The 24,429-nt window shown below is 42.6% G+C and overlaps 1 protein-coding gene across 1 annotated transcript in view; it reads right to left on the reverse strand.

The window, feature by feature from the left end:
- Positions 1 to 2,409: 2,409 nt before the first annotated feature.
- The window catches only part of mapk11 (mitogen-activated protein kinase 11), a 72,061-nt gene continuing 50,041 nt past the window's right edge, over positions 2,410 to 24,429 (reverse strand). The window contains exons 6-12 of the mRNA XM_073066413.1: positions 23,991 to 24,038; positions 23,765 to 23,879; positions 19,197 to 19,268; positions 15,608 to 15,687; positions 12,718 to 12,796; positions 8,325 to 8,498; positions 2,410 to 2,959 (exon numbers count right to left, since the gene is read on the reverse strand). Coding sequence (XP_072922514.1) covers positions 2,886 to 2,959; positions 8,325 to 8,498; positions 12,718 to 12,796; positions 15,608 to 15,687; positions 19,197 to 19,268; positions 23,765 to 23,879; positions 23,991 to 24,038 — 642 coding nt within the window. The 3' untranslated portion in view covers positions 2,410 to 2,885. The remainder of the gene's footprint in view (positions 2,960 to 8,324; positions 8,499 to 12,717; positions 12,797 to 15,607; positions 15,688 to 19,196; positions 19,269 to 23,764; positions 23,880 to 23,990; positions 24,039 to 24,429) is intronic.

A 24,429-nucleotide genomic window follows, 5' to 3' on the forward strand; every position in this document is an offset into this window, starting at 1 on the left:
GCAACATTCTAGAAAAACTTTTCTGAACCCTTTCTAAAGCCTATCATGGGTTCCCAAACTTTTGCTATGCTAGGAACCCTTACCATTAACTGAGTAGTCCGTGGACCCCAGGTTGGGAACCCCTGATCTAATTCCTTTCCGTAACTGTACTGATTGCAATACTCCAAATGCAGCCTAACCAAAATTTTATATGAAGGCATCATGTCCTCATTGATGGAAGTAAACATGTGATATGCTCCTTTGCCCTCATTTTCATGCCAGATTCCAGAATGCCTGCAGACAGCTTTCACCTATTCATGCAACACCAGTGTATAAAAGTACACACTGCCTTCATATGCGACAAGCTGGCTTTAACTGGTATTTGCACTTTGCAATATTACTTCACCACTGAAGCAAACATGCAATCATTCAATGAGACAGTCATTACAGGCTCGACACAGTAATCATGCAAATCAGTAGCACAATGAAGTAGCCAATTACCACACTCAGTTTGGAAGCTTCTGTATATTGATCTGGCTGAAAAAAAGATTCTCTCCACTGTAGGCGCAATTGGATTATCAACTTGCTCACAATGAATATATTTCAATTGTAGCCAAACATTTTAAATCTGAATCTCAGTTCCATTCCAACACGCCAGTCCATGGCCTCCTCGTGTTAAAATGAGGCCACCCTCAAGGGTTATATTCCATCTGGGTAGCCTCCAACCTGATGATGAGTATTGATTTTCCCTTCCAGTAAAATAAAATTGTCCCTTTCCCTCCCCTCTTCTTTTATTCCCCACTCTGACCTCTTGTCTCTTCTCACCTGCCTAGCACCTCCTCCCGGTGCCCCTCCTTCTTTCCTTTCTCCTATGGTCCACTCTCTTCTCCTATCAGATGCTTTCTTCTCTTGCTCTTGACCTTTCCCACCCACCTGGCTTCACCTATCACCTTCTAGCTGTCCTCCTTACCCTCCCCCCACCACCTCATTTTTATTTTGGCATCTTCCCCCTTCCTTTCCAGTCCTGAAGAAGGGTTTCGGCTTGAAGCATCGACTGTTTATTCATTTACAGAGATGCTGTCTGACCTGCTGAATTCCTCCAGCATTTTGTGTGTGCTACTCTGGCTTTCCAGTATCTGCAGACTTTCTTATGAATCTATTTGCAGCTTTTTTTACATGACATACAGAGGAAAATTCCTCTTTTGTAATCAGATGTGATGTGATTTTATAAAGCAATGTTTCCCTTGCAACATTCCTTGTGAATCCAGACCAAATGCAATAGGAATTTCTTCTTTGCACACGAGTCTCTTGATAAAAGTTAAATATTTCATGTTATTGCTTTCAAGATAACAAAGCTAATTTATCAGAACTTAAATACAGTGGATTTCGGTTAATTGGGCCATAAGTCAATTGGAGGAGCTGCTTATTTGGGACAACTCTTAAGGAATAAAACCTTTCTGAGAAAATTGCCAGGGTTCCCTTTATTTGAGACGCTATGCTGCTTAATTGGGGCAGGAGACTGTTGCCGAGCAAATTCTAACTAGCGTCAGTCATGTGTACCTGTGTGGCCTTTAGATGCTACACTGTGCTTACAGTGAAGAGTTTTCAAATAGCGTCAGTTGCATCTACTAGTGTTCAAAAAGCAGTGACTCTTGTCACTGACAGCAGTTAGTCAGCTACTGCCTGTTACGCCGCTGGTGTTTAGAGCAGCTTTATCACTGATAGGTGGCGAGAAATAAGCAGTAAGACAATTCTGAACTGTTTTGCTCAATACGGTTTCAAGCATGCAGGCTTGGAGATGGCAGAAACAGCCAGGAGTGAAAATGCAATGATTTCACTACTTCAACAAGTTGGAACTACAAAGAATTTGATGATATTGACAATTATCCTGAATGGTACAATGAAAATGATTATTTGGAGGATGCAATCATCGACAACATTGTATGAAGGCAGTCCATTATCTGCACCTAAGTTTCTAGGCAGATTTTATTCATTTACAGTCAAAAGAAGGTGACAAGGATGAATTCCTCCATCAATAACTAGTAGGAACTAATATAGTTTTGTAGTACTATTGGTAGTGTTATAATTAACAATTTATGGATTTAAATGAAATACAGAACTAATTAGAACTCAGTTTGTCTTTTTAACTATTTCTAAACAACTTTGGCTAATTGGTGCAGCTGATTAATTGGGCCAAAATGTACCGGTCCAGATGCACCCCAATTAACCAGAATCCACTGCATTGCAAATTGCTGTAAGGTAGCAGATAATTTGCAATTACTAAGCTAGCAGAGCTATCTGATTCTCTTTTTCTGATGGTGAACTATTGGATTCAATGCATTTTCTGTTTCAGTGCTGTTTATAAAGTTAAAAAACTGAAGACATATTACAGGAAAGTTAACGCTTTCAAAGTGACAGTGAAGAAGACAATAAAATTAAGTTATTTTATTCTGAGCATTTTCTTGCTAGTGAGTTGCTCATCATTCAAACTGTAAGGAAATAAACAGAATAAGCATAAATTACAGATTTAATCATTTGTACAGTTAACATTTTGAACTACCTCAAAAAATGTTTAATTGGAGCCATTTCATGTGCTCAAAGGCTGCAAACATGAACTGTGCAACACACACTTCAGGACATTAGAATGTGATTGATAAACTTGACATGAGTGACACGTAGCTTTTGGTTTATTAGTCGTTTACAGAAGACAGATATGCAAAAAAGAGGAAAACAAATGAACATTGAAGACAGTGAATTTCATTGTTTTATGTCCATTGAAGAAGTGTGGTGAACTGTAGCGAAGGTGGGACTGTGTACATAAAAAAGGGACCGTATTGTCAGTCAAGCAGCAGGCATGTGAAACAATCTTTTGAACTCTCACTGCAGACAGAGTGGCCAGTTCGCTCTCAGTTGTCTGTCTCCATATTTTCCATTGTACATTGTGGCAACTCAAAGCTGTTGACCTCTTCAAACGCAAGTCCTGCGAACACAGAATTATTGACATTTCACATTAACTGCACTTACCATGCGACCATAAGATACAAAAGGAACAGAATTAGGCCACTCAGCCCATCAAGTCTGCTCCACCAATGCCTCCTCCCCGTAACCTTTGACACCCTTATTAATCAAGAACCTATCAACCACCGCTTTAAATACAGCCTTTAAATTAGTGAAAACATTTATAGGAGAACTTCTCAAAGTGAAAATCACAAGAAGTTTTGATTTTAAAATGCAGCAACCGGAAGAGCACAAAGAAGACCATGTGAATTGTTGCTTGGAAACCGGGATTCAGGCATGAACTTGGGAGCAAAATAAACTGCTTACTTATTTACCCATACAGCAGAAAGTAAGTCCTTCCAGCCTTTTGAGCCACACTGACCTAGAAACCCCACAACCCCAATTAACCCTACACTGAATGTCCCAAAATCTTTCAAAGTATGTACAGGGTATATGTCACCATATACAACCCTGAGATTCATTTTCTTGTGGGAATACACAGTAAACCCAGGAAACACAATAAAATCAATGAAGGTCTGCACCCAACAGAACAGGCAAACAAACAACGTGCAAAAATACAAAAGGAAAGAGAAAAAAAATAACAATAATAATTATAAATTTGGCTGATGGAATGGAGCTATGTCTCTAGCAAAGCAGGTGTAAGGTGCTCCTTCCCTCCAGTAGCCTGCAGGTCACCCTTGGGCAAGGTGTCACACCTGCTTAACCCCTCCACTCCCTGATCAGGGTCACGTGAAGCCACGGGAGCAGGGGGTGGATGGTTGTATGAGCCGCAGATGTGCCCACAGCAGGCAGATAATCTCTGAGAAGTATTGATAATGGCTGAGGTCACCGGTCTTGTAAAGACACTGCCCAGAAGACAATGACAAACCACTTCTGTAGTAGAAAAAAATTTAACAAGGACAATCATGGTCATGAGACCATGACCGCCCACATCATGCAGCACAGCACATAATGATGATGAATAAATAAATAAATAAGCAATAAATATCAAGAACATGAGATGACATCCATATGTTGTGGGAACAGTCAGCGATGGGTTGAGTGAATTTGAGTGAAGTTATCCCCTCTGGTTCAAGAGCCTGATGGTTGAGGGGTAACAACTGTTCCTGAAGCAGTTGGTGTGGGTCTTCCACAGATTAGTTTATGTTGGAGGTGGTGACATTACAGAGTGTATATACCATATATTTCAAGATGGAAATAAATTTTCAATTTAGCAGGCTCTATTTTAAAACCGTATGGTTGTATTTCCTGTGGTTTTAAATCAACCATTTAGTTTTGGTGCAGTTTTCACAGCTAGCTTAGGTATGAGTTGCTTAAGTTTTCTTAGCCTCTTTCCCTTCCCCCCACCTTCTTATTTTGGCATCTTTCCCCCTTGCTTCATAGTCCCGAAGAAGGGTCTCAGCTGGAAATGTTAAATGTTTATTTATTTCCATAGATACTGCACAACCTGCTGAATTCCTCCAGCATTGTGTGTGTGTAACTCTGGAGTTCCACTATCAGATGGCTTTCTCGTATTTGTACTTTTCCATATACACTCAGTGGCCAATTTATTAGGTACAAAAGTGGAACCCGATATGGTCTTCTGCTGCTGTAGCTCATCCGCTTCAAGGTCTGGTGTGTTGTGCATTCAGAGGTGCTCTTTTGCACACTGCTGTTGTAATGCATGGTTACTTAAGTTACTGTTGCCTTCCTGTCAGCTCAAACCAGTCTAGCCATTCTCCTCTGAACTCTCCGAGGTACTTTCGCCCACAGAATTGCTGCTCGCTGGATGTTTTCTGCTTTCACACCTTTCTCTGTAAACCCTAGAGACTATTGTGTGTGAAAATCAGCAGTTTCTGAGATACTCAAACCCTGTCTGTCACCAACATGGTCAAAGTCACTTCGGTCACATTTCTTCCCCAGTCTGATGTTTGGTTTGAAAACAACTGACCACATCTGCATGCTTCTATGCATTGAGTTGCTGTCACATGATTGGATGATTAGATATTTGCATTGCCAAGCAGGTGTACCTAATAAAGTGGCCACTGAGTGCATACACACAGAACTTAACTTGGCCAGGTGAAGTGTTGTTAAAAGAATGGCAGATCGTCAGTCTATCACTGTAGTATGCACCTTGACAATGAGCTGTGAAGCCTGCTTGTAATACAGAGAATTTCTGCAATATTCTGCCCTTTCTGATGTGCTGGATAGTGAACTCTCTCTCCCAAAAATGAAAGCCGGCGGCCCTGCACAGGACTGCTGTCACTTATGGCTGTGGAGGCCAAGTCACTGGGTATATTTAAGACAGAGGTTGATAGATTGTTGGTTAGTCAGGGTGTGAAGGAATAAAGGGAGAAGGCAGGAGATTGGAGCTGAGAGGGAAAATGGATCAGCCATGATGAAATGGCAGAGCAGATTCGATGGGCCAAATGGCCTAATTCTGCTCCTACACCTTATGGACTTACCTTTATAAACGGAGCAGCTCAGAACTTCTGGGCAAAGCTCCAGAATTTCACACAAGTTAAACATTGCTGACAAGAGCAGAGTACTCTATGGCTGGAACCCCAATGTGTTTCCGTGGTGGAATAATAAATTCCTCCCACTCAACTTGCACCAGGTGGGACCAGCGATCCCATTCACTTCAATGGAGAGGAATGACTGTGTTGGAGTTTTGACTTAACAGAACCAATTTAAACATGTTTAATTGTAATTGTGTTTCAAGTGTTTTCTATTTTTATATTAAAATTTAACTTTCAATTACATATTAGGACTTTATTCCCTGAAACGTAGAAGATCGAGAGGAGATTTGATTAAGGTATACAAAATTATGGGGGGTATAGATAGGGTAAATGCAAGCAGGCGTTTTCCACTGACGTTGAGTGAGACTACAAGTGGAGGTCATAGGTTAAAGGTGAAACATACAATGTTTAAGGGGAACATGCGGGGAAACTTCTTCACTCAGAGGACTGTGAGAGCGTAGAATGAGCAAGCGGTGGATGCTAATTAGATTTCAACATTGAAGAGAAGTCTGGATAGGTACATGGATGTGAGGGCTATGGTCCTCATGCAGGTTGATGGGAGTAAGCAGATTAATATTTCGGCACAGTCTAGATGGGCTGTCAGTCCTGTTTCTGTGCTGTAGTGTTCTATGACTCTATGACTAGCTTTACAAACATTGAGAGCTGATTTAAGCTGGGGTTGAGGTTTATTTAATCAGCTCTTTATTCCTTCAAAGTCTACTGGTCAGTGGGCATCAACTACTGGTCAGTATTTATTGTGCATCTCCCAATAATGAGGCAACCGAGCAGTTGAAGAAATGGAAAGCAAGACATTTTCAGAATACTTTAAAATCAACAGTGCTTGCCAATATAAAACTTTTAAGTATATTTTATTTGAGTGATACAGCACAGAATAGGCCCTTCCGGCCCTTCGAACCACACCACCCCAGCAACCCTGACAAACCCGATTAACCCAAACCTAATCAAAAAATAATTTACGATGATCAATTAACCTACCCAGTAGGTCTTCAGACTGTGGGAGGAAACCAGAGCATCTGGGGAAAACTCACGCATTCCACTGGGAGAACGTACAGAGACTCCTTACAGACAGCCCTGGAATTGAACTCCGAACTTAGGAACGTCCTGAGCTTGTAATAGCATTGCGCTAACCACTATGCTGCCATAGCACCCAACAGTCAAGTGATGTGTAATAAATGACAGCAATCTCTACAAGCTAATACTAGATGCAGGTCTGAAGCACTTTGGACCTATGGTGTGCAAGCCCTTTGGGATTATTTATTCAGCAGCCAACCCTGAGGGTGAAATGCAGCATTTACAGTATCACCAAAGGTACCTGGAAAGGCTTCACTTTGTTGTTCAAGTGGTTATATTTAATCTCAGCTACTCAAATGCAATCTTCCCAAAGTTAAGGCTTCAAATTTCTTCAGAGTATGTCTGGAATATAGTTATACAGCACTGTAGCACAGAAACAGGCCTTTCAGCCCATCTAGTCCATGTCAAACTATTACTCTGCCTGCTCCCATCAACCCACACCTGGACCAGAGTGGTCCATTCCCCTCCCACCCATGTACCTACCCAAATTTCTCTTAAGTGTTGAAATCAACCTGCATTCACCACTTCTGCTGCCAGCTCGATCCACACTTGCACCACCCTCTAAGCTCCCATTAAATATTTCATCTTTCACCCTTAACCCTTAATTTAAACAACTGATGTGCTAGGATATTGCATACTAGGTCAGGATAATATATAATCTTCAGGTAGCAATGATTCAGCTTTAAAACTGTCAACATTGTTTTCAAGTGTCTCCATTCTCACCTTTCATGAGATGCCTGGCATTGAATGATACTGGTGATTGAGATAAATAAAATTTGAAATAACAGAAGAGGAGAGGAAATAAATCTTATATGTGTGAAATATAAGACTGGAATGTGTAAACTGGCTAAACTCAGTCAAATGTTATAGGGAGGAAGCAGAGGATGACTTTGAGAGGGATAATAAATCAGCCATGATAGAATGGCAGAGCAAACTCAATGGGCCAAATGGCCTAATTCTGCTCCCATGTCTTATGGTCTTTTGAAGAATGACAAGCACTGGAAGCCCACCCACCCACAGACTGATTAGAAAGGCTGGCTCTGTTATAGGGGTCAAAATGGACAAACTGAAGGCTGTAGCGGAACAAAGGACCCGACGGAAAATCTTGGCAATTCAGAACAATATTCTCACCCTCTGCATGCCACCTTGCCTGAACAGAGCACTTTCAGTAATAAACTAAGACAACTGTGCTGCTCCAAAGAGCGCTATATGAGGTCATTCTTACCCTCAACCATTAGGCTCTATAATGAGTCGACCGATAGCCAGGGAAGTGATGATCCCCTCCTGTTAGACTGTATGAGGTAACTCATCTTTTTATTCTTTCCTACTTCTCTTCTAATATTTATAGTTGTATAACTGTGCACCTGTAATGCTACTGTGACACTAATTTCCTTTGGGATCAATTAAGTATTTATCTATCTATCTATCATCCTGTCCAGTTCTAACCTGGGTTAAGAACTTTGCAATTTTTTCCTATCAATGCAATTAAATCATCAGATATGAAGCTTCCAGCTCAAGCAGTCATTCTTCACCTTTAAGCTTAGGCAACAAATATCAAAGTAATTTAACCACAGGGAGCACCATAACCGAGTGACCACATCATTCAACATGGGACATTTTAGTCTGTGTGGCTGAGTACCCAGCTGGATCATGCATCAGGAGATATCCTTGCTTTTTGCTTCAAAAAGCATGCCAAGACTTGGAATAATTCAACACCAACAACAACAAAAAAATTACCTTTCCACTCCTCTATTGTCTTCTCCTTATTCTCTATTGATTCGTCATAGGGTTCAGCTTCTGGTTCGTCTTCGGGGTCATGATACTGAGCAAAGTAAGGGTGAGTCAGAGCATCTGTTGCAGTTATCCTCTTATCAGTGTCAAGAATTAGCATCTTCTGAAGCAGATCTACAGCTATGATTGGAAGGACCAAGATCAACTATATAAAAGATATCCATACATTGTCTAGATTCTAGTTACCCCCGCACAATAGTCACATTTTCCATTCCAAACAAATCCCTCTAGAACAGGGGTTCCCAACCTTTTTTATGCCATGGACCAATACTATTGAGCAAGGGGTCAATGGAAGTCAGCTTGGGAACCCTTGCTCCAGATTCCACCCTCTTGAAGATACAACTGTTTGGAGAAGAACAAACTGATTAGAATTCGGTCACTGTCATTTAACCATCAGGGCAAAGGATCAGAAAAACATTTTAATTTACCCTTTTCCCTCAGTGTAAACCAACAGCAAATCCAACACAAGCACCAGGAAAATCCACCCAAACCTCTTTGTGCAGTTTGACTACCAGGACGGTTCAGTACATGATCCTGTGTACTATAGACGTTTCAGACATCACTGGTTTGGATAGCTAGCACCCAGTACATTTACAAGCACAGTGTACATTCAACGATTCAGGAATCAGAATCAGAATTAGGTTTCATATCACTGGCATTTGTCGTGAGATTTGTTGTCTTTGCGGCAGCAGTACAATGCAATACATAATAGAAAAAATATGATTTACAGTATATATATTAAATAGTTAAATTAAATAAGTAGCATGAAATTTGAAAAATTAAAGAAGTGTTGAGGTACTGTTCATGTGTTCAATGTCCACTCAGAAATTGGATTTTAGAGGGGAAGAAGCTGTTCCTGAATCGTTGAGTGTGTGCCTTCAGGCTCCTGTACCTCCTCCCTGATGGTAGCAATGAGAAGAAGGCATGTCCTGGGTGATGGGGGTCCTTAATGATGGATGCTGCCTTTCTGAGGCATCGCTCCTTGAAGATGTCCTGGATACTACAGAGGCTAGTGCCCATGATGGAGCTGACTATGTTGGCAACTCTTCGCAGCTTATTTCCACAGTGTGTAATAACCATCCCCAGCCCTTACCAGACGGGAAGAATACCTTTTACCCTTCTGTCATCAGATTTCTGAATGGACATTGAACCCACGAACACTACTTCACTACGTTTTTATTCTCCTTTTGCACTGCTCAATTTAAATACTTCTCACTGTGATTTACAGTTTCTATTATTACGTATTGCAAAGGACTGCTGCCCCATTAACAACAAATTTCACAGCATATGCCAGTGATATTAAACCTGATTCTGATTCAGATTCAGACTCTAAGTGTCGACTCATGGTCCAGAAAGATGACAGTTTCACTTATGGGATGTAAAAGAACAGTAAACGGACCAGCTGTACACACTACGTCCTCAGTCTCAACGACTCTTGTGAAACATCAAATGTTCCCTCTAACCAGCCCGGGTGTGTGGCCACACTGCAACTGAAAGGCTCCCGAGCATGCAGCCTTTGTTGCCGTGCAGGTGGAATTTTCTTTCACATAAAGTTTTATTAGTGGGGCACAGTTTTGAGGTCGCCTAGCAACTTCCTGTTCAGAGTAATGGTCGGTCTGCATCACTGTTAAAAAAAAAACGAGGGGATGTTGTTCCATACAGGCGTCTGATGTTTATCTTGTCACTGCAGAACCACTGGCAGTTAACCCTGCTGTTTAATGCACTCCTCCAGCACCTGTGGTCCCACTTGTATAAATGTACCTTCAGTATCCACTTGATATGCCATTTATCTCACTGTTCAGTCTTAGGCATCTTGGACACACACACACACACACACACACACACACACACACACACACACACACACACACACACACACACACACACACACACACACACACACACACACACACACACACACACACACACACACACACACACACACACACACGTATATATAGACATAGTCGACACATAGACATATACTATATACACGTGCCTTAGACTTTTGCACAATACTGTTCAACTCAACAACCTGCAAATATTTTTTTCTTCCAATCATTTATTCAGTTAATTTTTAATTGAGATACAGCGTAAAACAGGCCCTTCTGGCCCTTCGAGCTGCGCTGCCCAGCAATCCCCCGATTTTAATTGGGGGCCTAATCACAGGACAATTTACAGTATCCAATTAGCCTACTAACTGATACATCGTTGGACTGTGGGAGGAAACCAGAGCACCCGGAGGAAACCCATGCAGTCATAGGGAGAACATATAGGTAATGGTGGGAATCGAACCCAGGTTGCTGGTACCGTAAAGCATTGTGCTAACCGCTACACTAGAGTGCTTTCCTATTGAATGCTATGATTGAATCTCTCCAGGTAGTACTTTCCATTTGCTGCGTAACATACAGTACTGTGCAAAGGCCTCAGGGCCTCCAGCTATAGACATGTGCCTAAGACTTTTGCACAGGCCTGTATTTCTACCAGCACTCTAACTTTTCAAAGTGTTCCTGCTTTTGCAGGGTGTGAGCTGAGGTTCCCTATACCATTAGAGGGTGTAAAGCCAGTACCATCTGGAGGTCAGGTCAGTCAGCTGATGGTGTCTGTCCTGCCACTGCATCCTGCAATGTAAAATAACAAAGGAAACTACCTGCTGGGATCGTCTATTGTGTCTGGTGCTCCTGAAGCAGCCTCCTCTACGTTGCTAAGACCTACTGTAAATTGGGGGAGCACTTCGTTCAGCTCCATACAGCAAAAGCTGAACTTCCCAGTGGCCAAGCATTTTAATTCCCATTCCCGTTCCGACATGCCGGTCCACGGCTTCCTCGTGCCGAGATGAGGCCACCCTCAGGGTGGAGGAGCAACACCTTATATTCCATCTGGGTAGCCTCCAACCTGATTAAGTGAATATCGATTTCTCCTTCTGGTAAAAAAAAGTATTTTCCCTCCCCCACTTCTCTTCCATTATACTCCACTCTAGCCTCTTACCTCTTCACACTTGCCCATCACCTCCCCCCAGGTCACCTCCTCCTTCCCTCTCTCCTATAGTCCACTTTCTTCTCTTATCATATACCTTCCTCTCCAGCCCGTTACCCTTCCTACCCACCTGGCTTCACCAAACAACTTCTTCCTCTCTCCCCACCTCTTTTGTTCTGGCATCTTCCCCTTTCCCTTCTAGGCCTGAAGAAGGGGCTTGGCCCGAAACGTCGATTGTTTATTCATCTCCATAGATGCTGCCTGACCTGCTGAGTTTCTCCAGCATTTTGTGTGTGTTGCTAAAGGAAACTATTCTAATCTGGAAGAGTTCTCTCGAGGACACCAAGGCCCTCCGTTGTTTGTGGTCGACCAAGGATATTGTGTCTAGCTGTTTATGGGGTGCGCAGATCAGTACACAAGCCAGCACGATATGGAGAGCAAGCTGTTGCCCATGCAGAAGCCTCCCCCTCTCCACACAGCTGATAAATCCAAAGGAACAGCAGAGACCGATACAGTTTGGCACCAGCGGCATCACGGGAGTTGCTAGACAGTGCTGAACTCGACGGAGGACTGCCCTAGGGACTCCAGCTCCAGATTTTTCCTCAGAATTTACTCCCAAAGCCTTTCCCATGAGTGGGTATAGCCGTAAGACAGTGGAGGTTTGAGACCAGAGCTTCTCTTCTCCGAGACAAGCTGCCCACCATGGCTGACAGGCCCCATATGCCCGGAGCAACTGGTTTTAAGGCACCGGTGATCTGTCTTTTGCCCCTTCTCCTGCCAGTAGAAATAGCTTCCACTGGGTTAGTAGCTAAGCTACTCTTGAAGGCCAGGAGCTGGACTTGGTTGGTCAGAAGCTATTTGAGGTGCACACCATTGGGAGCATTTAATAGGTAGTCGAACCTTATTCACACTACCACCCCTGGCTATAACAATCCTAGTACTTTAGTGAAGCCTAAATGCTTTAATCTACCATAGATAATGGTTTTACAGGAGCGAGCATCTAAAATATACATATTTGACAGAGTACTAAACTTGATATAAAAATGTTATACTAGATCTTGAATGTATCTTTTCTGAATTATGACGTGATTTCCTGCAAACTTCAGTTACATCTACATTCCATTATATATTAATGCAATTACCGTATGTACGAAGCACATGCCATTCTGAAAATGGTGACAGTTACCCTCTGGGTTGTTACAACTTGGGAAGATTTGCTGACATGGCTTTTCAACTGAGAATTTTTAGAAGGGCCAAGTGCAGTAACTTTGTTAACATGACAGGAAAGGGACATTACAACTTTAAACCACAACAGTTAACCTACTGCAAAGTACTTTGTTCGATTTAAATGTAAAAGTCTTACCTAAAGGATTATCACCATTGAATAGCTCTTTCAAATCTCGTTGAGGCATGTATGGTAAAGATTCAATGTATTTTCTAGCCTGTGGAGTTGACAATGACAGATTAGAATTTACTTACTGAATTTACTGTACAAAATAACTAACATACTGGAGCCTGAAGACACACAATGTTTCAGGATGTTTCTTCCCCTCCGTCATCAGATTTTTGAATGGACAATGGGCCCTAGAACACTAACTCACTGTTTTTCCCTCTCTTGTACTACTTAATTAATTTATTTTTTATATATCTACTGTAATTAGTAGTTTTTATTATTCTCTACTGCGTTGTACTGCTGCTGCAAAATAACAAATTTCATGACATATGCCTGTGATATTAAACCTGATTCTGATTACTGGTGGGAGGGGGATCCACTGCTGTGAGAAATGTCCCAACCTGCAGAAATATTTCCTCTATAAAATGCTCAAACTTGGTATGAACACAGATACTTCAGTGATCATTCAAGGAATCAACACCATTTGTGCAAAGAGCTGAAGTTGTAAACTACATTGGTATTTTTTCTGAAACTGTAGTTAGATCAAAACCTGACAATATGATCATTTGGAACTTCAGAAATAATTTTAAAATCAATCCTTTGGAGGAGTTATAAATTTAACTCTTCTGACTGGATGGCCAATATTACAATTTACATCACTTTCAAAACCTAAGGCCCTATTCCCCCTTGTATCTATATAAATAAAATCTGTTCATTCAGTGCCATGGAGTTTCTTGAGGTATCTGGGTTCCTGTGAACTGTGACTGTTCTGTCACTGCTCAAGCTGAAAGTCTCATTGCACTGACTGACACCCACAAAATGCTGGAGGAACTCAGCAGGCCAGGCAGCATCTATGGAAAAGAGAACAGTCAGCGTTTCGGGCCCAAACCCTTCAGTAGGACTGGAGAAAAAAAGATGAGTAGAGTTAAAAGGTGCAGGGAGTTACTTTGAAGCTACATTGATGACTGCATTGGTGCTGCTTCCTGCACCCATGCGGAACTTCATCCACTTTGCTTCCAACTTCCACCCGGCCCTCAAATTTACCTGGTCCATTTCCAACACCTCCCTTCATTTTTTCGATCTCTCTGTCTCTATCTCTGGAGACAGTTGATCTACTGATGTCTATTATAAACCCATGGACTCTTCCCCACCACATCTCTTCCATTTCACGTACATCTGCTCTCACCCCATCCTCCTGCCACCCTACCAGGGATAGGGTTCCTCATGTCCTCACCTACCAGCCCCCCAGCCTCCGCATCCAGCACATAATTCTCCATAATTTCCGCCATCTCCAACGGGATTCCACCACCAAGCGCATCTTTCTCTCCCCCCCCCCCACCACTTTCTGTTTTCCGCAGAGATTGCTCCCTATGCGACTCCCTTGTCCATTCATCCGTCACCACTGATCTTCCTCCTAGCACTTATCCTTGCAAACAGATCAAGTGCCCCTACACCTCCTCCCTCACCAACATTCAGGGCCTCAGTCCTTCCAGGTGATGTGGCACTTCACCTGTGAATATGTTAGGGTCATGTACTGTGTAGTGTTCCCGGTGTGGCCTCCTGTGTATCGGTGAGATCCAAAGTAGATTGGGAGACCGCTTTGTTGAGCACCTCTGCTCTGTCCACCAGAAAAAGCAGGATCTCCCAGTGGCCACCCAGTTTAATTCCACTTCCCATTCCCATTTCCATATTCCACTATTGCGATGAGGCCACACTCAGGTTGGAGGAACAACACCTTATATTTCATCTGAGCAGCCTCCAACCTGATGGCATAAACATCGATTTCTTGAACTTCTGGTAATGCCCCCTCCCCCTCGATTTCTTGAACTTCTGGTAATGCCCCCTCCCCCCCAATTCACGATTCCCAGCACCTTTTCCCTCGCTCACCTTATCTCCTTGCCCACCCAGCACCTCCCTCTGGTGCTCCTCTCCCCTTTTCTTTCTTCCATGGCCTCTGTTCTCTCCCATCTGACTCCCTTTCCGCAAGCCCTGTATCTCTTTCACCAATCAACTTCACCCCTCCCCCTCCCGGTTCCACCTCTCTCCTCTCACCCCACCTTTTAACTCTATTCCTCATCCTTTTTTCTCCAGTCCTGCTGAAGGGTCTCAGCCCGAAACATCAACTGTACTCTTTTCCATAAATGCTGCCTGGCCTGCTGAGTTCCTCCAGCATTTTGTGGGCGTTGCTTTGGATTTCCAGCATCTGCAGATTTTGTCTTGTTTGTGTTTGCACTGACTGAACTGGGTTTGCTTAGGGTAACTCTTGTCTTTTACCAGTCTTTCGTTAATGATTACACGTCAGTAATGACCAATTACCAAGATCATAATACATTAACATGAATCAAGGATATGCCTGTTGAGAGTGTGGAATGAGCTGCCAGTGCAAGCTCTTTAAGAGAAGTTCGGATAGGTACATGTATAGGTAGGGGTATGGAGGGCTATGGCCCTAGCGCAGGTCAATGGGACTAGGCAGTTTAAATGGTTCAGCATGGACTGGATGGGCCGAAGGGCCCGTTTATATGCTGTAGAACATAGAAGAGTACAGCACAGAAAGAGGCCCTTTGGCTCACAGCGTTGTGCTGAACCAGCTGAAAAGCAAATCAAAAACATCCAAACACTAATCTCTCTGACTTTCACAACGTCCATATCCCTCCATCCTCCTTACATCCATGTGCCTATACAAAAGTCCCTAAAGGCCTCGAATGTATTTGCTCTATCACCACACTGGAACTCTATAACTATGAATAGACTCAACAATTCTATCCACTCTTCAACATTTCAGCACCTGTCAACTGAAAACAGAAGTGACCACGTCTAGTTGTCAAACAGAATTCTGTGTGAGATTTAAACACTAACATACATGTTCAGAAGATATTTTCTTCAGCAACTCTGAACTTGGTGTTCCAACGACTTCCATTATTCGCTTCAGTTGATCAATATCTGTGTGTTATAGGAACGAGAAACTTCCTACTGATAAGTCTAGCACAGCAGCCTAAATTTGATAGCAAAGTGAATGTGGATGAATATTACACTACACAGTTTGCTACAGTAAACTGTTATCTATTTCGCCATTTACACAGGGATAATTGTTAAATATAGTACTGTGCAAGTCTTCGTTACATAGATATAGCTAGGGTGCCAAGGATGTTTGCACAGTACTGTAGTAATTTTATGTTTTGCACTGTACTGCTGACACACACAAAAAAAACAAATTTCATGACGAAGGTGAGTGATGATAAACCTGATTCCGATATGGGTTTCTATTGTGGACTGAGAGTGGGAAGGGGGCAGGGAGAGGGGAATCATGGTTGGGGAAAGGGGAGGGGATAGGGGAAGTGCCAGGGAGACATTCTGTAATGATCGATAAACCAATTGTTTGGAATCAAATGACCTTTCTTGGTGTCTCAGGGCTAGGTGTGTTTGCACTTGTGCCACCTTCCCCCGGCACTCCTTCTCTGCTACCTGTCCAACACCCCTCCTGTGGTGCTCCACCCTCACCATTCCCAACATCCTTTTCTCCCAGTAGATTTACAAACTCGCTCTCTGCCCCTAGCTACAAATATGTGCCTCAGACTTTAGCAGAGTAGTATGGTCAAGTGGAAGATGGACAAGTACATAGGCTATTAAGAGAATAAAAGACTATGCTGAGAGACTGGGCAATGCAGGAGACTTCAGAGCAGCATTAACACCAGCACAGACAGGTTGGGCAGAATGGCCCACTTCTGCTCCATAAGGATGGAAGGGGAATTCATGGACGTTAACTTGAAGAGGATTTCCTTTGCCATGTTTTCTGGGTTTAGCTTTAAGATTAAAGCTGCACAAGGAGAGGGGACTTTGTACATGCTTGGTTGGGAGATGTTTCCCTTCCCAACCATGTATTAGATTGGCTTCATCTCAAACAACTGGCTGATACTTGCAAATTAGACAATAAACAATAGGTGCAGAAGTAGACCCTTTGGCCCTTCAAGCCTGCACCGCCATTTTGAGATCATGGCTGATCATCTACTATCAATACCCGGTTCCTGCCTTGTCCCCATATCCCTTGATTCCCCTATCCATAAGATACCTATCTAGCTCCTTCTTGAAAGCATCCAGAGAATTGGCCTCCACTACCTTCTGAGGCAGTGCATCCCAGACCCCCACAACTCTCTGGGAGAAGAAATTTTTCCTTAACTCTGTCCTAAATGACCTACCCCTTATTCTCAAACCATGCCTTCTGGTACTGGACTCTCCCAGCATCTGGAACTTATTTCCTGCCTCTATCTTGTCCAATCCCTTAATAATCTTATATGTTTCAATCAGATCCCCTCTCAATCTCCTTAATTCCAGCATGTACAAGCCCAGTCTCTCTAACCTCTCTGCGTAAGACAGTCCTGACATCCCAGGAATTAACCTTGTGAATCTATGCTGCACTTCCTCTACAGCCAGGATGTCCTTCCTTAACCCTGGAGACCAAAACTGTACACAATACTCCAGGTGTGGTCTCACCAGGGCTCTGTACAAATGCATGAGGATTTCCTTGCTCTTGTACTCAATTCCCTTTGTAATAAAGGTCAACATTCCATTAGCCTTCTTCACTGCCTGCTGCACTTGCTCATTCACCTTCAGTGACTGATGAACAAGGACTCCTAGATCTCTTTGTATTTTTCCCTTACCTAACTCTACACCGTTCAGATAATAATCTGCCTTCCTGTTCTTACTCCCAAAGTGGATAACCTCACACTTATTCACATTAAACGTCATCTGCCAAGTATCTGCCCACTCACCCAGCCTATCCGTCACCCTGAATTCTCCTAACATCCTCATCACATGTCACACTGCTACCTAGCTTAGTATCATCAGCAAATTTGCTGATGTTATTCTCAATGCCTTCCTCTAAATCGTTGACGCAAATTGTAAACAGCTGTGGTCCCAATACCGAGCCCTGTGGCACCACACTAGTCACCACCTGCCATTCCGAGAAACACCCATTCACCGCTACCCTTTGCTTTCTATCTGCCAACCAGTTTTCTATCCATGTCAATGTCTTCCCCCCGATGCCCTGAATGAATTCTTGCGCTTGGTGAGTGAATGCCTACCAATTGAAATATTAGGCTGATATTGTCACGGACAATGATATGGAAGTCATTATTTATGAAGCTAAAGTAGAGAAAGTTACTGAATCTGGACCCAAAAAGTAGTTCTGTTTTACAAAGGGGTATGGGTATGACTGGGTCATACAGGGCGAGTCAACAGAGATGGCTACCCGAGCTTTACAGGCAACTAATAAAACTAATATCTATTCTATTAATAATTACACTTCTCCTGGACTCCAATCACTGCCTGTAATTTCCCTTTGGGAGTCATGTTTTTAAACCGACTGTATGGCCTGGCATTTTTGAGGTATCCTGAAGAATTCAGCAAACTGGGTTCTCGAGAATTGAGAGCCAACTTGGGGCAGGATTGAAGCGACTTATTTTCAGGGACTCTGCGGTTCATGCTCTGTGTGTTATTTGTTCACTTTTTTATTGTTTGCACGATTTGTTTTTTTTTGCACATTGCGTGTTTGATGGTCTTTGTTATGTGGGGTTTTTTTTGAATAAGTTCCATGGTGTTTCTTTGTTTTGTGACTGCCTGCAAGAAGACACATCTCAAGGTTGTTGTCAGTACATATACTTTGAACTTTGAGATCCACACAGATTTTGTGAGGAACTCAACTCACAGCAGCTAGTAGACAGTCCTCCTCTTCAAACTTTAAAAGTTCAAAGTAAAATTGTCCAAGTACATATATAATCACCATATACAACCCTGAGATTTATTTTCTTGTGAGCATTCTCAGTAAATCCATTACAGAATAACCATAATATAATCAATGAAAGACCACACCAACTTGCGTATTCAACCAGTGTGCAAAAGATACCAAACTGTGCAAAAACAATAAATAAATAAGCAAGCAAGCAATACATATTGAGAATTTGAGATGAAGAGTCCTTGAAAATGAGTCCATTGATTGTGGGAACATTTCAATGATGGGGCAAGTGAAGTTGAGTGAAGTTATCCTCTTTGGTTCAAGAGCCTGACGGTTGAGGGGTAATAGCTGTTCCTGAACCTGGTGGTGAGAGTCTTGAAGCTCTTGTAGCTTCTTCCAGATGGCAGCAGCGAGAAGAGAGCGTGACCTGGGTGGTGGGGGTCCCTGATGATGGACGCTGCTCACCTTTGGCAACACTTTATGAAGATGTGCTCAATGGTGGAGAGGGCTTTACCCGTGATGGATAAAACCCACCTCACCTGAGATCATGACTGGTATCTTGGCTGATGGCACACACACTCGACTGATGTGTACTCATCAGTACTGTACATATACACTTCCAATGACCTGACATTTCAACTTCTTCTAGGAACACATTCAGACCCCTCCATTCTCCACTCTGAAGTCAGAAACAGGACAAGGAAACATTTCTCAAGGATACAATCGGTTCCTGGGAAAAGGGCTTTTCCTTTCAGCAACTCTGCCATAATGCATCCAACAGACCAAATATCCACTGGGAAAAAGACAAAGGTGAAAACATATGAAAGTACAATAGCAATATCATAAATATTAGTGTTACAGGTTGGCCACTTAATTAACCATCAAAACATTGAGAGCTTAAGATTCAGTACATTTTTTTTTAAAATCACACTGTATTAAAAAAAAATTCATAATTGATTATGCCTCTGTGAACGGGTTGCTTAAGCTGCCTAAATTTCCAGTACATTTTGGGCAGGTCTTTGTCCTAAATATCATAATGTGTGCTGGCAATGTCGGAACCCAAGCGCAGAGGAAAGTCTAACTCTGAATTAGAGACGGCGATGAGAGTTCATTCACAATAATTCTAAAAGAACACCAGTGGCTCAGCCAAGCGACACCCCGAGAAGTAACATTCTCAAAACTAGGGCCTCGCGATTAGCTCTGGTCTACTTAAATAATACAAGCAAGTCTAACAAAGTAAACTTCACAAACTTAAACAAAAGGCACCAGGAGATTGCATTACAAAGTCACTCATGAAAAACACAAGAAACTCTAAATAATTAACAGCTCTTATTAAACAACAATAAACCGTTTCAGGTGTTCTACAAACCTTTAAGCCTGACTCACTCTGGCACAGGCCCGAAGAACTCATTACACCTCCTCTGCTCTCAGTAACCGAAATGCCTTTTGCCCAAAATAAGAATATGGCCTTCAAAATGGATCTTTTAACATTCAGGTTTCATATAAACCACACATGCAAATATAAAGGTGATTTTACCTGAGTTAGAATGCACTGGTGGTAACTTCTGGGTGAAAATGCACTCATTAAGAGATTGGTTCAAGCCTTTCATATTGGGATTTTGTCAACCACATGCTCAAACGCTATTATAAGTCAAGCACCACACTTGTCTTTCTTTGCCACCAGTCGCTGGAACCTTTTTGGATTGATGTTACACACACAAACAAAAACTGTGACAAAGTTAGACTGAGATCAGCAATGTAATTCCATTCCAGGGTCTGCACTGTGACATCGATGTCCTGAGTACAGCACCTGCCAAGCTTGGTGTTTGCTGTTCAGAGCAATGGAAACCTCACCACTAGCTGCTCCATTACGTGGCAACCTTCTCAGGAACCACGGTAGCATGGTTTTTAGCACATCGCAGCTGCAGCTCAGGGTGACAGCTCGGAGTTCAATTCCGATGTCATCTGTAAGGAGTCTGTATGTCCTCCCTGTGGAATGTGAGAGTTTTCTCCGGGTGCTCCGGATTCCTCCCACAGTCCAAAGATATACCGGTTGGTAGGTGAATAAGCTGTCCTATGATTATGCTAGAGTTAAATCAAGGGCTGCTGGGCAGTGTGGCTCAAAGGGCCTGTATCTTTAAATAAATTAATTAAAGAAAGTTAATTTTCTGCAGTCACATTAGAGCTGTATGTTGCATCCTCTGCCCATTGATCTTCCTGCACCACTCAGCAGTGTGCTGCCACTTGCATCACTGGACTCAGTCAGGCATATGACTAACTGTGATTTTTCTCAAACCAAAGACCCCTGTTTCTGCTGCCTCTGCAGTTTTCTCTACAATAATCTTTAATGCTGCTTCTCTTTGCTGTCACAGCAAGAGGCCTTTAAGACCTAACGTGCTTCCTGGTGGTCAGTGAGGTAACGATGCATCAGTCACAAGCGCTTCATGCAGCTTCCAACAGCATCTGCATAGTTGCATTTTTTAAATTTTTTTAAATATTTATTAGTTTTTTAATACATTTTCTACATAACTACAGATAAAAAAAACCCAGATCAAAATGAAGAACCTTGATACAGTGCAAAAATAAACATACAATAATAATATGATACAAAGAAAGATAATTGAGAAAGCACCCAAATTGAAGACATGTAAAATTAGTATCCTCCCCAAGCCCCGCAACAAAAAAAAACTCCAGACCAACCACAACACAATATAGAGAATATAAATCAGGACAATCGAACCCCCAAAACTGTAAATACTTAGTTGCATTTTAGCATGACTCTGCATGCAAACCATATTGGTGTTCTTATTAAACTGAGCCTTAACTAAATTCCATTAATTTTGCAGGGCTCTCTCTGGACACTGGTGTAATATGTCTTATTTTTATTTTGATTTAGCAATACAGCACAGAAAAGGACCTTCTGGCCCTACGAGCCACGCTGCCTAGCAACCCCTGACAACCCCAATTTAACCCTAACCCGATCACAGGACAATTTACAATGACCGGTTAACCAAACCAGTACGTCTTTGGACTGTGGGAGGAAACAAGAGCACCCGGGGAAAAGCTACACATTCTCCTTACACAGACTTCTTACAGAGGATGCTGGGATTGAACACTGAACTCTGACGCCCTGAGCTGCAATAGCATCATGCTAACTGCTTATGCTGTTGTGGGTAATTCCAGACTTCTAGCTTTGGGATTCCCCCCCAAAATTACCTCTAATTGCTGCTGCTTGTCTCTAAGAGATGGCTTTTAGGAAGTGAAGAAAGGAAATCTGCAGCTTGGGTTGAGTGCTGTAACCTTTGTCACAGTGATAAAATATATTGTCTTTACCCAGTCGCTCTCACTAACAGAGGAATGTTAACACTGTTCCTTCTAAACAGTGCGGGTGCATGGCCACGCAGTAACTGAAATACTCCCAGGCACATAGCTTAGTTGCTGCGCAGCTGGAGTTTATACGTTTTTAGCTGTAACAGTGTCACATTAACCGCTATGCTACTGTGGCACCCTTTATGCACCCAATTAGGATGAAATCCAATCCTACTTTTGCGCTGTCATTTTAGAACTTTAAATCCTTCTTTACTGGAAGATCTGTGTGGAGGGGTGAATATACATCTCTATCAAAGGAGGTGTAAGGCATTCCTTCCCTCCGCAGGCAGTGGATGGTTGTATGAGCAGCTGATGCACGTCACATCCTGGTTACGCCAGCACTGATGCCAGGCAATCTCTGAAGAGTACCTAAAATGGCTGGGGTCACGTGTCTTGTAAAGACACTGTCCAGAAGGAGGTAATGGCAAACTGCTTCTGTAGAAAAATTAGCCAAGAACAATCATGGTCATGAGACCACGCTGGCCCGTCTTACATCTGACATGGCACATAATGATTATGATGATTTGAAGAACCCGTCTCACCCAAAGACTTTCTGTTGCATTCCTATCTGAGTTGTATTTTGGTTATACCGTTGAAACATGGGCACTCTGCCTCACAGTCTATCGATCCCTTTCAGCAGCTGTACTGTTGGAAGATTATTTATTCAAAAATTTTAAAGAGAGAGAAGTATCATCCCCCTACATAATTAAAACATACAGTACTGTGGAAATGTCTTGGGCACATTTATATATACCTGTATAAGTAAGGTGCCTTAGACTTTTGTGCAGTATTGTAAGTTGCTTTTATATCATTTCCTGCATGGGTTAATTTTGATTTACCCAAAATTGGGTAAATTTTGATGAAATTTTGGGTAAATAATGATGGTGGGAAGATAGCGATCTCCATCCTCTCTTTACTTGCCCTTGAAACAACAATATCTGAGTTTTAATTTTTTGTTAATGTTTTGTTTATTTCGATACAGTACTGTTTGGAATGTATGGTGTCTCCAGGGAGGGGCAGCATCTCTAGTGAAGGGGCTTGTCGTGTCCATTCCGGGGCAGCTCATTCAGCTTTGGTCCACACCGGACACTCAACTCTCACTCCTGCCTCCAAGTAGCTGTTTGCACGCGACAGCGGCCACACCCCGGTACACGGCTTCAAAAGGCGGCCTAAATCAGGTGAGGGCAGCCAGCGGCCTCATGCACCGGTGAGGTAAGGGGAAGTCTGTACCAGCATGTGAAGTCAGCTCTGGCAGACCGGGTGGACAAGACCTCCAGTAAGATCCAACAACCAAGTACAGCAACACCCCCGTGGAGAGTGACGGGCATGGCAGCAACCCCATTATGTGATGGATTCAGACTTTGAGGTCAAGAGAGTGGAACTGCCCCAGTGCAACAGCTTTTCCACTTTACAAACTCTCCCACACAGGTTTCCTGTCATCGTTGGACAACCACCACTCTGTTCAAGACTTCTACACAGTATTGTATATTTAAAAAAGAAAATACATAGACTGCTCCCATCCCATTGAATCTCATTATAATGAGACTGACTGTGATATGCTGGGAGGCCTACAATACTGCAAAGGTGAGTTGGCATGAACTCACTTATACTGGCAAACTGACAACTTCATTCACTCTAATTTTAGAACAGAAATATGCCAAGGAAGGGAAAAAATGTATCCACATTTCTCTTTGTTCTTGTAGCTGCACCAGATTTTCTACCTCTCTGGGGGTTTACAGTGGGAGGCTCAGACCGAGAAGGGGTTGTCTGATCCCAGAGCATCAGCCACTAGAAATATTGAAACAGCACTGATCTAATACTACACCACACAAACTGTAATGTATCCTCAACACTCCAGTAACCCTCGGTCTGCTTACAGAGGTTGTGGAGAAAATGCCGCCACAGTAAATGCATTTTTACCTGTCTGATTGTAATGCATCCAGTTTAACATTATTTCTGGAGCTCGATACCACCTCGTTGCTACGTAACCAGTCATTTCATCATCAGTCTGCCGAGCTAGCCCAAAATCTAGAATCTATAAGACAATATTATATTAATGTATATATGCATATTACAATGAAACATTGGCGTCAAAAAAAAATGTTGCTAATTTCTAAACATATTTCAATTATTATGTTGCCCTTACCCTTAATTCACAATCCTCGTTTACTGCTAAATTACTTGGTTTCAGGTCCTACAAAGAAAAAATAATATTTGAGTATTTGTAACAAATTCAAGACAGTTTGCATAAACAAGTTGGCACAGTAAAGGGTCTGCAAAGAGTTCTTCCTCAGTGTATTTACACTTTCATTATTGTCAGTAAGTAATAGACCTTTGGTTCTGATTTTTAAGTAGATTTATTTTGGTTGTGGGTTGGATGGGGTGTCCAGGGAGGGGTAGCACTCTGGTGAAGGGGCTTGTTGTGTCCATTCCAGGGCAGCTCACTCACCCAACACTCAGCGCTCGCCTGTGTCTCCAAGTAGCTGTTTGCGTGTGACAGCAGCCACACCGGTACTTCAACAAGCGGGCTAAACCAGGCGAGGGCAGCCGGCGGCCTCATACTCCGGTGAAACAGGGGCATATCA

Source organism: Hemitrygon akajei, chromosome 14 (genome assembly GCF_048418815.1).
Source record: "Hemitrygon akajei chromosome 14, sHemAka1.3, whole genome shotgun sequence".
In the NCBI taxonomy this organism is placed as follows: Eukaryota; Metazoa; Chordata; class Chondrichthyes; order Myliobatiformes; family Dasyatidae; genus Hemitrygon; species Hemitrygon akajei.